General features: G+C 38.8%; 1 protein-coding gene across 5 annotated transcripts in view; it reads left to right on the top strand.

Annotated features, from left to right (window-relative positions):
• The window catches only part of crybg1 (crystallin beta-gamma domain containing 1), a 154,711-nt gene that overhangs the window by 115,784 nt on the left and 21,341 nt on the right, over nt 1-17,586 (top strand). For all 5 annotated transcript variants that reach the window (XM_004914550.4, XM_004914551.4, XM_012963551.3 and 2 more), the window contains 10 exons: nt 2,400-2,539; nt 4,313-4,439; nt 5,425-5,460; nt 6,786-6,940; nt 7,771-7,897; nt 8,202-8,347; nt 13,870-13,996; nt 14,571-14,603; nt 15,261-15,373; nt 17,059-17,188. In XM_004914550.4, coding sequence (XP_004914607.2) covers nt 2,400-2,539; nt 4,313-4,439; nt 5,425-5,460; nt 6,786-6,940; nt 7,771-7,897; nt 8,202-8,347; nt 13,870-13,996; nt 14,571-14,603; nt 15,261-15,373; nt 17,059-17,188 — 1,134 coding nt within the window. The remainder of the gene's footprint in view (nt 1-2,399; nt 2,540-4,312; nt 4,440-5,424; nt 5,461-6,785; nt 6,941-7,770; nt 7,898-8,201; nt 8,348-13,869; nt 13,997-14,570; nt 14,604-15,260; nt 15,374-17,058; nt 17,189-17,586) is intronic.

Genomic DNA, 17,586 nt, shown 5'->3' with positions numbered 1-17,586 from the left:
GTACATTGGTAGCCAGCAGTGCCCCCCCAGTACATTGGTAGCCAGCAGTGCCCCCCCCCAGTACATTGGTTGCCAGCAGTGCCCCCCCTATTACATTGGTAGCCAGCAGTGCCCCCCCAGTACATTGGTAGCCAGCAGTGCCCCCCCTATTACATTGGTAGCCAGCAGTGCCCCCCCTATTACATTGGTAGCCAGCAGTGCCCCCTGTATTACATTGGTAGCCAGCAGTGCCCCCCCTATTACATTGGTAGCCAGCAGTGCCCCCCCTATTACATTGGTAGCCAGAAGTGCCCCCCCCTATTACATTGGTTGCCAGCAGTGCCCCACCATTACATTGGTAGCCAGCAGTGCCCCCCCTATTACATTGGTAGCTATCAGTGCCCCCCTAGTACATTAGTAGCCAGCAGTGACCCCCCCAGTACATTGGTAGCCAGCAGTGCCCCCCCCCAGTACATTGGTAGCCATCAGTACCCCCCCAGTACATTGGTAGCCAGCAGTGCCCCCCTAGTACATTGGTAGCCAGCAGTGACCCCCCAGTACATTGGTAGCCAGCAATGCCCCCCCCAGTACATTGGTAGCCAGCAATGCCCCCCCAGTACATTGGTAGCCAGCAGTGCCCCCCTATTACATTGGTAGCCAGCAGTGCCCCCCCTATTACATTGGTAGCCAGCAGTGCCCCCCCCCCCACCCCAGTACATTGGTAGCCAGCACAGCACAACCCCCCGGCGTCTTCAGCGGCGGCTGCTCCGCGGTAGCTTCGGACTCCTCCGGCGAGGTCCTTCCTGGACGACACCTCTGCACTTCTGAGTGCCGAAAGAAGACAGGCCCTTTTATAAGGTTGCGCCCCGTGCGTACTGACGTGCATGTACGCACAGGGCGCGACCAATAGGATCACCCGCTGACCACCAATGACAGGGCCCGAAATTGATTAAAGGGGGCCCGAGCTTCTAAGAAAAATTTAGCACGGCTGGGCCCCTTTTAAAGTTAAAATCATCCGGGCCCAGGACGACTGTCCCCCCTGATGGCGGCCCTGATGTGTATAAATAAATATCATGGATGTTAATTTTATGTTTGCTCTCACTGCATATCCACATAATGATCTTAAATGTTAATAGTGAAAACATGAAATGAGCATTACTTACTAGGGTAGTTTCCTTGGGACTTGGATATACAAGCAGTTGTAGGTATAGTTTATTCCACCGTGCATGTTGGATAAATAGGATATGATATTGCTAAATTATAATGCCTTTACCGCTTCTGCAAAAAATCAGAGCACGGGATTCCAAACAGTACTGGACTTGGTGCCACCAAAAAATTAAAGTGTTTTTAAAAAAATAAAATATAATGTTGCCCTGCACTGGTGAAACTGGTGTGTTTGCTTCAGAAACACTACTGTGGTTTATTTAAATAAGCTGCTGTGTAGCCGTAGGGGCAGCCATTAAAAAAAAAGGCTCAGGTTACATAGCAGATAAGCTATAGAATATAGAAGCTGTAGAATATAATAATGTTCAACAGAGCTTATCTGCCATTTAACCTGTGCCATTTAGCCCTATTTCAATTATCTCCATTTCTGCACAGCAGCTTTTTTATATAGATTATAGTAGATCAGTTCTTTAAAGCAATGGTACATTAAATCTTTTTTTTATTATATATTATTTAGGGTCGTGGTAGATGGGGGAGATTAGTCGTCCGTGACAAATCTCCCTTGTCGCGGGGGACTAATCTCCCTGATATGCCATCCCACTGGTTTGAATGCATATTGCTGGTGGGATGGGATCGTGGGCAACTAATCTCCCTGTCTACCACGGCCCTTAAGCAAATTTAGAATGGCAAAGATCAAGCTTTAGCTCCAGGGTTGTGAGCATCTCTAAAATGAAGTCTCTTTGGTCTTTGTGGTGTACATTTGTATGCTGTAGTTGGATATAGTAATCATTCATAAAGAAATATGCACCACCAGTTTTATGGTTCTGGGTCACAAAGGGGTGGGGTTTGCAGATAGTGATTGAGGATTGTGTGGCAATGGGTCATGGCCAGGGGAGATCAGGGGCATGTCCATGAGTGCAACTTAGTTGGGCACTTTTTTTTTTCTACTAAGTTGGTAAGGCCCACCTCTCAGGAGGCCCAAAGGACGGGTGGATCCCCCTGGGGTATGGCCCTACTAACTAAGTAGTATAGAACCCCATGATTTGTGCTTGTGGCTGTATCTGTAACTGACCTAGCATGCTGTGTAATAGTTGAAGCATGGGGATAATGTGGGTATCTATATCTTCAATATCACCAGAGGCACTTGTTTACAATTTTAGTTATGTCTTTCTGGATATCTAATAGGTTTTCTATGCCATTTGTTTATTTTTGTATTACCATATAATCACAAAATCAAAAACAATTTCTCTTATCAGGACTACAGAGTTTGTCAGATTGATCTGTTTACAGAGCCAGATGGTTTAGGAAGCATGACATCTTATATGGATGATGCTGAAGAACTACAGGTTTATGGGAGATTACAGAGGACTTGTTCCATTAAAGTGCACTGGGGAGTGTAAGTATACTAGCCTTTTTATAATTAGAAAGTTCTAGCTGGTACTAGCAGTTTCTGGTGCAAAGCATAACTAACATTGCTTGTTATTTGGGCTTTCAATAATTCAGCATTACAGGCTCAGTTCTAAAAGTCTAGATATAATCTCTACATGTGGTCCCTTGGACCGATTCGGCAGCTAATCGGCCCGTGTATGGGGAGAGCAGAGCGGCCTGGCCGACCGATATCTGGCCTGAAATTGGCCAGATCTCGATCGGCCAGGTTAGAAAATCCGGTCGGATCAGGGACCGCATCGGCTCGTTGATGCGGTCCCCGATCCGACTGCCCCATTGCAGCCCACATAATCCGATCGGATTATTTTTTTTTTATACCTAAATGCTCCCCGATATCGCCCACGCTCTCGCTTGGCGACATCGCCAAGCGAGCGGATCTGCTCGTGTATGGCCACCTTAAGGCATAGAGGCGGGGCAGGCAATATATGATTGACAGCTGGGATTTTTAAATACCTTTATAATGAGTATGGATGTGTTAATATAAAAATTATTTGGGTTTCTTGTTTATTTTGAAAAGGGCTTTTATTATACAGCTTATTATGTCTGGGTGACAGGTCCACTTTAAGTCTGCTAAAAATCATTTACATTTTGAATAAACCCAATACAATCTTAGTTCAAATACAAGGTACTGTTTTATAATTACAGAGAAAAATAAAATAATTTTCAAAAATTAGGATTATTTGCTTATAATGGAGTCTAAGGGAGACGGTCTTTCCGTAATTTGGTACTTTCTGGATAACGGGTTTCCAGATAACGGATCCCATACCTGTACCTCGCAAGGACCAAACATGGAGTCAATTTAATTTTTCCTGTTGTGAAATAACCACATGAGTAAACAATAATATATACGGGGGCTCTCAGTCCTTTCCGTTGCAGCCACAAAAGAGAAGCAAATATGGTAGGCTCGGGTGCTTATGCCCCGAACCCCTCGCTCAGTGTGTTAGTAGCATGGTTACACAATGCAAGATGTTTAACTCACCGCCACATTTGGATGGCCCGGGTGCCATGCCCCAGACCCGCAACAAGGGGAAAACCAACTTCCAAACCAAAAACAAATAGCATGCACTCGTCAGACTCCAATGAAGCGGCACACGTGCCTATGAATACATGTGCAAACACACGAAATGCGTTAGGCCTTGACCACCAATAAAGTTTTCGTATTTTTTACCCGCGTCATTGAAGTCTGACGAGTGCATGCTGTTTGTTTTCGGTTTGGAAATGAGTAAACAATTAGGCAAAAAGTATGTTCAGCCCATGTCCTAATTATGGAACTCATGTTGAATAAGGAGGCATACTGCCTCTTTTAGGCAAGCCATATTTTATTTAGGAAAGTGATGTTTAGGGCACACATCAAACTATGCCTTCTATAAAACAACAGACTGATGACAATATTTAAAAGTAGGTGTGGATTTGCCTTTCCTGAAGAAGGACCAACTGGTTTGCACATGTTGTGGGTCACTTCATCTTCCTTTATTCATTGAGTGTCCATACTGTCCGAATTACTGTATATAGTGTATTACTGAGCAGTTTTACATGTTCAAAAATGATTGTCATAATATTGTTTATTAAATATGTAAAGTCTACTTTCTCTCTGACAAATAAGATTAAGCTAGTTTTGGAACACAACAATACATTCTAGATCCAGTTTTTTTCTTGCTTTCATTATGGTTTTATTGCTGGGTACCTGTACATAACATTCAGTTCTGTTTTTTTGTGTTTAAAGGTGGTTGGTTTATGAAGAACCTGGTTTTCAGGGCATACCCTTTATCATAGAACCTGGAGAGTATCCTAATCTATCATTTTGGAATACGATGGAAGCCTACATAGGATCACTAAGACCTTTAAAAATGGTATAATAATTATCCCAAAAGTATAAGAATAGAATACAGGTTAAAACCTTATAATTTGCTTTAGTATGAGCCCAACATATTAACCTAGAATAAATTAAGTACTACGTATGAAGAATAAGAACAATAAATATTATCCTGTTTAAGAACAATTATACAAATACTAATAATAAGCATTAAGAATCAATCACTCACAGTAGGAATAATGATTTTTAAACTGGGGCTGTATTGTTTATTGTTCTTAATATTTATGTATTTACATGATTTATTCCTACTGTAAGAATGTGAGTACAGGTATGGGATATTCAGGACCTGGGGGTTATCCGTATAAGGGATCTTTCTGTAATTTGGATCCCCATACCTTAAGTCTACATAAAAAAATATTTAAAAACGAATTAACCCCAATAGGATTGTTTTGCTTCCAATAAGGATTAATTATAGTTGGGATCCAGTACAAGCTACTGTTTTGTTATTGCAGAGAAAAAGGAAATTATTGTTAAATGTTGGAATTATTTGCTTATAATGGAATCTATGGGAAATGGCCTTCCTGTAATTCATAACTTTCTGGATAATGGGTTTCTGGATAATGGATCCCATACCTTTATTATTGTTTTATGTAAATTCATTTAAAGGTTTATGACCCTTAAAATAAATGTTGTTCTTGGGTTGCCCCTTAGCTAATGTTTACTGTGATGATCTCTGCAAAGACTATAGTGCCTATGTGAATATAAAGGAACTCTCCAATTTACATAAACATTAGTAGTTTTAAAGTTATTTTTTAAATGTGCTTGCTGTTTGAAGCACTGTTTGTGTTTACATTCTTTGCACTGGAATATTATGAAGAATTAACATGTTCTATAAATATGCAGAGAAAGGGTGGCAATCACCTTTAAATAATATGAAATCTACTTATTACAGTATGTAAATTCTCTACATTTTAGCAGTACATTGCTTTTCATGCTAACAATACAATGTGTTTTTTACACAGGGATGCCGCAAAGTTGAAATCCCATATGAACCAAAGGTAAGAGATATGTGTTTGTACTGATTATTTATTGTTGTAATATGAATGTTTACCTTTTGCAAATCCTACCCTGTGTCACTCATTTGCTATTAGTACTAATGACCGGCCATAGGATTAATGCTAAAGTGAATAGAGGACAGACATTACCATAAGCTCTAGCGCTTCATCGGCTGGAAGGAAATTTCTCCCATGGGCGATGAAATGTCCAGCAGTACCTGCCCCTTCATGTTAGTTGGAATTGCCGCATGAGGGAGAGGAAGTTTCCCCCCAGCCAATAAAGCGCCCTTTGTGTCAGCACCCTTAAAGTGTATATTTTGCAAAGTCTTAATACTTTGATAGGACCTAGCAAAAGGTGAACATCCCCTTTAATAGTTTAATTTTCTAACTGATCCCTCTTTCAGTTTTTAGACTTATATCATCTTTGTTTGGTCACTGCCTTCCTATCGCCTTCCATAGTCCTCCTGTTGTGTGTATTCCCCTTAGGGCAGTGACAAGTGGGGAGATTAGTCACGCCGCGACAAATCTCTCTTGTCTAGAATGTAAATCACTGGTGGGATGGTCCGCAGTCGGCCGAAGTTGTCTTCAGAGGAAACTTCGGGCGACTGCGGGACATCGCAGTGACACGTATGCCATCCCACCAGGGATTTACATTCGAGCCGGCGCAACTAATCTCCCCGTGTGCCACTGCCCTTACAAAAGAACAGGTGGCAATGGACGCTGTAAGTTGTCTTTATTACATTTCAATAAAGATGTACAGTTTTAACTCAAGCTTTGAAGTGTAGAGACCCTGCTTTTTTTTTTTTTTTTGCCTAATCTGGATTTTAATTTAGATCAAACAGGAAAAAACTACTACACAGAATTTAGACATTCCAGGTCTTTGATATCTTTTAGTTAAATATTTTGTGAATTTCAATTTAGTGCCTCTCTCCTCCTCTGTAAGGAAATTGCCAATGGCAATACATTTTGTATGAAACCTGCTGACTCTCCAGACCAAGTCGGCAGCTAAATGGTCTGTGTATGGGGTCCTTCCGACGCCTGCGTGACAGGTCAGGTATCTGATGTGCAGGTTTAAAAATCCTTGCTCATTGGCACAGTCCTCTCCTGACAGGTCACAGTAGGCCCCATTACATCCAAACAACCAGATCATTTCACATTGGCTCACCATGTTGGTGGCTAAATCAGCTTAAGATCTGCTCATCTGGCAACCTTGCTAGTGGAGTGAATCTCAAAGTGTGTGTCCAGCTTTATCTGACATTTTGGATGGGTGTCTGTCTTAGAAGTAATAGTTCTCATCAAGTGCCTATACTTTTTGTTATGCATTCCAGATTATTATTTATGAAAAGCCTCTGTTTGAAGGAAGGCAAATTGAGCTTGAGAAAGAAGTACTGAAACTAACTGATCTAGAGAATGTAGAAGGCGATGAAGAGCAAGAAGTAGCACCATTTACTACTGCTGGGTCACTGAAAGTGATCAGTGGCTTGTGAGTAAAGAATTTTCCCATATTTAAACTATCTGGCAGAATTTTTAACAACTTGCTGTAACTGCACAATTTAAATTAAATGTTCATATGGAAAGTCATTTTATTTTATAGGTAAAGTCTTGTTTCTCCTTCACTGATATTGTAATCAACACAAATGCATTAAAGCAAGTTGCTTTTTGCAAGTCTATAATTGTTAATGATTCCAATGAAAGTAATGATTTTAACTCTGTGGTTCTTTGGTTGATGACAGCAATAGCTGGAGTGGCACAAGTTCATGTTCTTAGGAACAACATTTTACTGCAAGTAAGATGTTTGTTTTGGAACAGGTGACCAGTAAGTGTTGATTGGGTTATTATAACAAACTTTTCAGCTTTTAATGCATTACTTTTGTGCCTAATTAAAGTGGTGCAGTTCCATGCCTATTGTCCCATTTATTCCTAGGTTTCTGATCTTGGTAACTCAGAAATGCTAAAGGATTTTTGACAGAGGTATGCCTGTCACTGCTACATGTTCTTCAGGCTCCACTTTTCTGTCGCAAGTGGCGACAGGCACAAAAGAACTTTTGACCACCACTGTTTTGCTTCTAATGGCATCAGTGGTCAAAACGTCCCATTTGGCATTAGCCTTATATCCTGTTAAATTTATCTAAATTTAAATGCATAAATACCTCCACAAGCATGGCTATTTAACTCATACTATAATATTTGGTGCCGCGTGATTCACCTCATAAATATAAATCTGAGAAAACCATTGTTACAGTGTATTATTAGCACATCCTACTATATTTTTTACATAAGCATTCATTACTGAAGTACATATTATGTTTCCAGGTGGGTTGGTTATGAGAAGCCAGGATTTGAAGGCCATCAGTATTTGTTTGAAGAAGGTGATTATGAAGAGTGGAGTCAGTGGGGTGGCTTTGATGGACTTCTACAGTCATTACGGCCAATATTATCAGTAAGTATATGCCCATAAAGGTTTGCATTAACTAGTGGACACTTGTCTAATATATATATGATGTTATGATTTGGAATATGAAATCTCTAGTGACATGTAATGTGTATACAGGTATTGCCATTAAACAACGCTGCATTGTATTGCTCTTTGATATGGCAAAATGGTATATGTAAACCTATGTGCTTTTCACAGTATTAATGACTGGCGAATGTGTATCATTGACTGCAAGCATTCCACATGCTGTTACACTTTATGTAATGCAGTATGTTTTACTTGTATCATTTTGCTTTTTTTCACCAACTAGGACTTTTCAACTCCTCATATGACAATGTACAGTGAGAAGGACTTTGATGAAAAAGCACCTAATATCAATGTTTTGGGAATTATTTCAAACATGGATGAGACAGGATTTGGAGTAAACACACAGTCCATTCATGTTCGGAGTGGAGTGTAAGTTAACTTTGTGTTTTGATAAATTCAAGGTTTTGAATTCCACTGCCTTTTTATTATTGGGATTCACATAAGGTTTTCTTGATTAGACTGAAATATAAATAGTTTAAAAGAGAACACCAAATTTTATTTGTCATAATGTAAATTTTCAAGGGTTTTTCCTGAAGTTTATGGCAAACCATGCAAAGGTTTTTCTACACATTGCACAAAAATCACTAACTGATCCTAACCTGCAAAATGTTGCCATTTTAGGACCTGCATTCAGCCCATACCCACATCTTTATGCTCTGTATACTATTTCTTTTAGCGCCTTAGATTCCAAGACAGGGAAACTTTAGGAGCAGAGGAAGAGTGTACTTCCCTTGTCTAACTCCCACCCAAATTTCAATCAACCAATTGAACCAACAATTTTTTTTAGTTGTAATATTGGTGTGTTGGCAGCCATCTTAGTGTAGTGTGCCTGAGTCTGAACCTCTTGTTTCTCCTACTCAGTGTAACTGGAAGAGTTCCAAGCCAGACTTGGATTTTTTACTTTTGAGTGCTATTCTGATATCTACCACTTTTAGCAATACGGGTATAAGCTAGCTGCTACTACCTTCCACCTTCCCATTTTTCTACTGATTGGCTGTGGGGGGGGGGGGGGTGATATCACAAGTCAAATGGCTGAGGCACCCTGGGAAATGAAGAACATGGCTCTGCTGGAGGAGATCTATTAACTAGGCATTTTGAAAAAAAACACGTTTTCCCATGACACTATTCCTTTAACTTATGCTTAAACATATTTAAGTGATAGTTCTACAAACTACTGTAGTTGTCAGCCTTTTGCTATTTAGCATGAAAAGGCAGAGATATCTTAAAGGAGAACTAAACCCTAAAAACAAAAATGTATATTTTATATACTTAATTTACTGCACCATCTTAAAGTTTCAGAATCTCTTTGAAAGTATTTATTTAGGCCTTCAAAGTTGTGAACACTGGGTGACCATCCTGGAATCTGTTATAAGTGTCAGTGGCACTTACATGCACATTGTGCCATAAGCAGCTGGTGAGAAGCTAAGCTTAGGGGTTGATGCAAATCATCAAACAGAAAATGAGGTTCACCTATCATATAAGCTGATGCTACAGGGCAGTATTAAATACTATTCAGCCCTGTATTGTGACTTTTTATTACAGTTTTTATGATATATGACTATGCGGCCTGTCAGGTAAATAAGTCACATGATTTTGTGCGAATGTGGCCACCTTAGCTTTGTTGTTGTTATAAGTACAGGGCAGGCATTGGAGTTTGACTGCCAAAATACCTATTCACAAACATGAGCTCTGACAAATAAACCAAAAAATACTGCTTTATTACCCAAATTGGACCATGTGTCAGCAGATTAAGGCTTGGGTGTTGGGTAACAAAGACTTTAACATTCCCAGGGTTCAACTTCTTATTTGCACACAATCACTGCACTGTTCTATCTGGGCACATAAAACCACTTGAAAGGTTTTCCTTGTCGCCGTTTCTAATAACTCTTTCAGTTATGTCTGTGGCATCCTTTTACAATTAATTCTCTGTCCCCAGTTCATTTAACATGGATATATGAGTTTCTATGAATCTGGCAAAGCTGTATATTTGTAAGGGAGTGGCAAGCAGCAGCTCCTGCCAGTGCCAGCATGTTGAGGAAAATGGAAATGTGAATACTTTGCCTCTTAATCTAATACAGTAAATCATTTGGACAGTTAATCTCAGCACATAGAGCAACCTGTTTGCTAGCAGTTTAAAGCTTCCATCTGGAGGGCATGCTGGCAAGCATACATATTATGCTACCTTCTGTGGCACGCTTTTTATTAGGCGTTATCACATGAATACTTTTGGCAGTGAATACATTTATAATCACTGTATGCTAGATTCGCTGAGTTAACAATTACTGGACACAGTAGCTACAAAGGTATAAGTTCCATAGTTTGTGATACTGCACTAAGAACCATGATTATAATATGTTTATAACATATAATCTTATACGTTTGTTTATAATTCCTTTTCAGCTAAAAACAAAATCCTCTTTTCTCTGTCATGTTTTTTTTTTAATTAGATAAAAATTAGATGAGAATACACCCAATTCAGTAAAATGTGTATATATATAATATATAGTGTGCTAACACAGTTTAATTAGACAATTTATAAAAGAGATCAGAGTTAAAGACAAAAATCTTTACCTAAAATAGGTATTGACCTGGGTGTAAATACCCCAGGTCCCTCGCCAAATATTTCAAATGTTAGTACACAAGCAGTGAAGATCACATAAATATACACACACTCACCGATGCCGAAATTTGGTTCGGGTGCTTGGAGCCCCGAACCCGTAGCCCAAGGGAGCAAACTCAAATCTCTGAAGAAAACGGCTCGCAAAGCACCATGGTCAGCCAGAGAATGGATAAAACTCGAACTTTATTTACATTCTTAAAAACCCAGAACGCCTTAGGTGTTCTGGGTTTTTAAGAATGTAAATAAAGTTCGAGTTTTATCCCTTCTCTGGCTGACCATGGTGCTTTGCGAGCCGTTTTCTTCAGAGAAAAATTAGATGAGAGCAGAAGCTTGAAGCCTTATCACTTACAAACATTTCATAGTCACTTACGGATTTAACTACTTATAGTTACATAGTTACATAGTTACATAGGGTTGAAAAAAGACCATTGTCCATCAAGTTCAACCCATCCGAGTAAACCCAGCACACAACCTATACTAACCAATCTATACACTCACATACATAAACTATATATATACAACCAGTAATACTAACTGTAGATATTAGTATCACAATAGCCTTGGATATTCTGCTTGTTCAAAAACTCATCCAGGCCCCTCTTAAAGGCATTAACAGAGTCTGCCATTACCACATCACTAGGAAGGGCATTCCACAGCCTCACTGCCCTCACCGTGAAAAACCACCTACGCTGCTTCAAATGGAAGCTCTGTTCCTCTAATCTATAGGGGTGACCTCTGGTGCGCTGATTGTTTTTATGGGAAAAAAGAACATCCCCCAACTGCCTATAATCCCCTCTAATGTACTTGTACAGAGTAATCATGTCCCCTCGCAAGCGCCTCTTTTCCAGAGAAAACAACCCCAACCTCGACAGTCTAACCTCATAGCTTAAATCTTCCATCCCCTTTACCAGTTTAGTTGCACGTCTCTGCACTCTCTCCAGCTCATTAATATCCTTCTTAAGGACTGGAGCCCAAAACTGCACTGCATACTCAAGGTGAGGCCTTACCAGGGACCTATAAAGCGGCAAAAATATGTTCTCATCCCTTGAGTCAATGCCCTTTTTTATACAAGACAGCACTTTATTTGCTGTAGTAGCCACAGAATGACACTGCCTGGAATTAGACAACTTGTGATCTACAAAAACCCCTAGATCCTTCTCCATTAAGGATGCCCCCAACACACTACCATTCAGTAGATAGTTTGCGTTTATATTATTCCTACCAAAGTGCATAACTTTGCACTTGTCAACATTGAACCTCATTTTCCAGTTTGCTGCCCAGTTTTCCAATTTTGTCAAATCGCTCTGCAAAGCGGCAGCATCCTGCATGGAACTTATAGTTTTGCACAATTTAGTGTCATCAGCAAAAATAGAAACAGTACTCTCTATGCCCACCTCCAGGTCATTAATAAACAAGTTAAAAAGCAAAGGACCAAGGACTGACCCCTGCGGTACTCCACTAACCACACTGGCCCAATTAGAAAATGTTCCATTTACCACCACTCTTTGTACTCTATCCTTCAGCCAGTTTTCTATCCAATTACAAATATTATGTTCTAGGCCAATATTCCTCAATTTGATCATTAACCTTCTGTGCGGTACTGTATCAAACGCTTTAGCAAAATCTAAGTAGATGACATCAACTGCCATTCCAGCATCAAGGTTCCTGCTCACCTCCTCATAAAAGGCAACTAAATTAGTCTGGCAAGATCTGTTACGCATAAAACCATGCTGGCACAAACTAATAGTATTGTGAACTGCAATGTATTCAACTATCCTATCCCTTATTACCCCTTCCAGAAGCTTTCCTACTACTGATGTCAGACTAACAGGCCTATAGTTTTCAGGCTGAGAACGAGATCCCTTTTTAAATAACGGCACCACATTAGCAATCCGCCAGTCTCTCGGCACCATGCCAAACCTCAACGAATCCTGCTACTACTGTCTGTGATCTTAAAGGAATACTGTCATGGGAAACCATGTTTTTTTCAAAACACATTAGTTAATAGAGCTTCTCCAGCAGAATCCTGCACTGAAATCCATTTTTCAAAACCACAAACAGATTTTTTTATATTTCATTTTGAAATTTCACATGGGGATAGCCATATTCTTCCTTTCCCAGGGTACCATGGTCATATGACCTGTGCTCTGATACACTTCAGTAACACTTTACTGCTGAGCTGCAAGTTCCCAGCAGCCAATCAGCAGAACAATGGGAAGGTAGCAAGCTAGCAGCTCCAAGTAGATATTCGAACAGCACTCAATATCAAGAAATCCAAGTCCCACTTGTGACTCCTCCAATTACATGTGAGTAGGAGAAACAATAGGTTACCTGAAAGCATCTCTAAAGCTCAGACTGTCATGATTTTTTTTCCAATAAAATTCATGACAGTATCCATTTAAAATATATATATATATATATGTCATAAGCTAAATGTAGCTAGTTATATCAGCATATAAATAACATACCTAAACTCTGTAGAACCCCCAGTAAAATGTTCTGTATTTTGAATAGTTAATATAAGTTATGCTAATTATTAAGTAGTTTTTTTTTTTGTTTATAATAAGATGCGCTGTAGCTGTAGTTAAGTAGTGATTCCATACTGTTTAGGCAAGGAAGCACCAAAGATATTGCCAAAAGCAAATTTAGTTAATGCACCATACATTTTATTATTATTATTTAATATCTGCATGATTTGGAACCAGAATTATCTGAATAAGGTTTCTATTGGGGGCAACATCCTTTTAGGATATTTAAAAAAAAAAAACATTCATACATTAAAAAAAAAAAAAAAAAAAACAGCACAAATTTGGTCAGGTAGTTTGCTGATTTTGACCATGATACCCAAACATCTCAGCAGGTATGGGCAGTTTCATCATTTGCCCAAAAGAGTGCAGCTCTTCTTGACTTCCTGCTGTGCCAACAATTAAAAGGTGCTGCGTTATTATTACAAACAATAGGCAATCTATCAAAATATTTTTTGTTTTATTAAATAGGTCACAATGGAAAAATAACACTGAACTATTTCAGAGCTTTCTGGATAGCAGGTTTCCAGATAATAGTGTAAGAAAATCATCACAAACCTTTAAGATTTTTTTCCTTTAGTAACCCCTACACAATTAAGTTTTCAGCTGAGATGTATATTTTACTGTTTACAGCAGTGTCTTATCTGTCAGTGTCTTATCAGCAACATAGTAAAGGATATTCATTATGATTAGTTTAGTAGCTTCTACAGTTTCTAAATCATGTTCTCTTATTCCCTTTGTTATAGATGGGTAGCATATGAAACCCCTGATTTTACAGGGGAGCAGTACATACTGGAGAAAGGAATGTACTCTCACTTTGGTGCTTGGGGTGCCAAGGATTTCAGGATATCTTCTGTCCAGCCAATTGTAATGGTAAGGATTCTTGTTCTGTTCTCGATCACAGACAACCAGACTATATTTTTTAGCTTCTGTATTTTTCCTCTCTGTGGGGTCTGATAACAACTGCATTAATGGAGATTCAAATAATAGCCAAATAGAGTCTGATATGGTAGATGGAAGAGCCATTGTTATCTTTGCTGTCCATGCTAAACAAAAAAGCTGATACTCTGTCTTCCACTGCTTCCTAAAAGTGCACCTCCAGGCATGGCACAACCTGTGCAGAAAAACAAATGCAGAGATATGGAGCAGATTTTAAAACAGAAATTTATGCATAGATCAAACAATGTTGCAGACCACCAAATACGTTATATTTATATTGTCCTTATTTAAAGCCACACTTGCATGAGTCCAGGAGTGTTAACTTCCTGGGAATTAAATTTACAATTAAAAAGGATTAAAAAATAAACTGTAAGAAAGACACGCACATAAACACAAGGGAATTATAGTTGTTTATCTCTCTTTATTTCACTTAGTTGCATTAGTGAATCCCCTATCATAATGTATGTTAATACTTTCTTTTTTTTTGTTTTTTTTTCATATCAACAAGGATGCAGTTGAAAACTCAAGAGGTGGGTTTAAGGTAAGAATTCCACCATTTTAAATGATAAGGAGGATAAAACAGTAGTAGTTTGTCAATATAACAAGTGCTTTAGGTAACCTCAAATGCATTATACAGTTTTATTAAAATGTCTATGCTTCCATTTGTAAAATTTCAAATTCCTTGCTAACATCCATGTACACTGTACATTGTATTTCCCATAACACTTAGGGATACATCACATATAAGTAAAAAACTGGGAATTAAAATGTTATATTTAGGACCGGTAGCAACAAAAAAAACAGAATTCATCTTGTGAGCAATGATCATATAGTGTCATATATTCCAGAAAGATTCAGTAATGGACGTGTTATTTCTACAGTCAAGATCCAAATCATCATGATTACCTTGCTAGTAGAGTGCCTTTTATAGCAGGCTGTGGGAAAATGAGGGGAGCGAGTGTGGAGTGGATTAGATAGTGCTGTATAAAGTATCAGTATAAAGCCTTTATTAGAAGCCTGTATGTTTCCTAGACTTTCCTTGTCCTTTATTAAATGTTTGAAAGCCTTTGGTTCTACTGAAACAGTCTCCATAAAAATGTTAAATTTCTTAATAAAATATTTTGTTTTCAGAGGTCATATAAAAGGTTTGTTGTTAATGAGCAGAATGTAACAGTTATCCTTTTCTCCTTTCTTTAAGGTTCAGCTGTTTTCAGAGCCAGACTTTAAAGGCAGCACTCATATATTCGAGGGAGATGTAAATAGTATTGAGGATTTGTTCACAACAAAATCTTGCAAGGTTTTTTCAGGCCGGTAAGTATTTTGTTTCTGAATTGGAGTATTTTTTACACCCAGATTTTTTTTCAGTACTTTACAGTTTATAATGCTATTTTGTGGGATTATTAGAACCCGTTATTGCTTTTTTATGTTTGAGTAAACAACTTTAAGGTCGGCTTTAAGGTCGGAAGGGTTATAATCAATCAGACCTTTACAAATCAGAAGTTAAAGGGGTAGTTGACCTTTAAGTTAACTTTTAGTATGTTTTTTAGTAGTAAAGTCAATTTGTCTTCATTGTTTATCTGTTATACCGTTTGAATTATTTGCTGTCTTTTTCTAAATTCTTGCAGCTTTCAAATGGGGGTCACTGACCCCAGCAGCCAGAAAACTATTGTTGTGTGAAGCTACAGTTTTATTGTTATTTTTCATAACTTTTTTCTATTCAAGTCCTAGTCTGTATATATATCGGTCTCTCATTTAAACCACTCCCTGGTGACTAAGGTAATTTGGACCCTAGCAACCAGATAGCTGCCTGAAACTCCCAACTGGAAACTACAAATTAAAAATAAAGACCAATTGCAAACTGTCTCTGAATAGCACTCTATATCATACTAAAAGTTAACTCATAGGTGAACAACCCCTTTAAAATTACACTATACTTCTTTGTCAGCATTAGTTAAATGAGTAGGGTTTCTGCTGAACATACTTTTAGCTGTCAATTTTAACTAAAAATATCTATGCTTTTTAGTTATAGCACATTCTACTTCATGTTTATACCAGCATAGATAAAAACACTAGCAGTCCACTGAGAAGCTCTCTGAATAATGACCTGCTCCATAAACTAAAGCCTAACTAAAGAAAATCTGCTTATTTCAAAGGTCACCAAGTGAGCAGATCTTCTTCTGGTGGGTGATATCAGGCTAATACGATGGTTTGGCCCTAAGGCCACAGATCTAATTAAAACTTGGGCATTGACGCCATTGGATTGAGGACCGCATCAACGAGTCGGTGTGGTCCCTGATCCGATGAAAAATCAAACCTGCCAAATGTCGGTCGGTTAGGCCCATCAGGGGTGCCCATACACAGGCAGATAACCTGCCACATTGGTTTGGAGGACCCAAATTGGCAGCTGAAATCTTCAGCTGCCGATTGCCATGTATAACCACCTCAAAAAAAAAAAGTACCCAGTAGTTTCTCTGCTGTACTGGTAAAGTGGAAAGTGAGCAGCAGTTGGTGATGTTAATTTATAGGAGAAGGAAAGGTGAGATTACTAGGGGTGCCAAATATTAGGCCAAATTATAAAAATTTACACTGACACCTTGGGCCAGAGCTGCTGTTAGCAGAAAATTGCACCGGCCCAGGGTACTTCTGAGTGAGAACCATGGAGCATTCTTTGTCCTGCTTCTTCCTTCTTTGCATTGGGTGAGCATGCAAAGTAGAGTAAAAAGACAAACTTTAGGCAAAAAGCATGCGCCAAGCCCAGGGCCATTGAAGAAGCAGAAGAAGGCGATTGATCAGTGGTGATTGCTCAGAAGTACCCCGGGCCAGTACAGTTTTCTGCTAACGAGGAGCACTGGCCCAGGTATCAGGTAATTGATTATAATCACTGGATTGAACTATACAGATCTATTTTTATTTGATTCTTTTTCTGGATTGTATGTATGTGGACAACAGCTATATTAAATAATTTGATTGCACTTTTGTTTTTTTCTCATTACTAGATGGGCTGCATATGACAAGGTAGAATTTTCAGGAAATCTCTGGGTATTAGAGGAAGGCAGCTATCCTAGTTTATGTGCAATGGGATGTCAGCAGGATACAGCTATACTCTCTTTACAGATGATAAACTATGTAAGTCCTTTCACTTAGATCGTTTTGGTCTTCAGTCTTAGATGTATAATGCACATAAAATGTTAAAGAAGTGAAAATGTTATTTATGGATAAAAGGAAATCTTCTTGTGAATGTACATTTTGCAAGGTGCCAAGTGAATGGCAAAATGCTAGTCAGTAATCTTTAGGGCAGTGGCACAGAGGGCTATTTCTCTCATTTATCCTTTGTTAGTTTTTGCATGGCATAATCGCTTGTAAACTTTTGGAGAAACAACTTAATCACCACTAAAAAATGTAAAAAAAAATACTGCCAACCCACAGTTCTTGGCAGTAAGTCGCCTGGGTCAGCAGTGCCCATTGAGTTTTTTCCGCTTGTCTCCCCACCCCAGTCAGAATCAGTAATAATGATCATGATTTTT

This window comes from Xenopus tropicalis, chromosome 5 (assembly GCF_000004195.4).
Source record: "Xenopus tropicalis strain Nigerian chromosome 5, UCB_Xtro_10.0, whole genome shotgun sequence".
Lineage (NCBI taxonomy): Eukaryota > Metazoa > Chordata > Amphibia > Anura > Pipidae > Xenopus > Xenopus tropicalis.
This window is presented reverse-complemented; position numbering and strand designations above follow the sequence as displayed.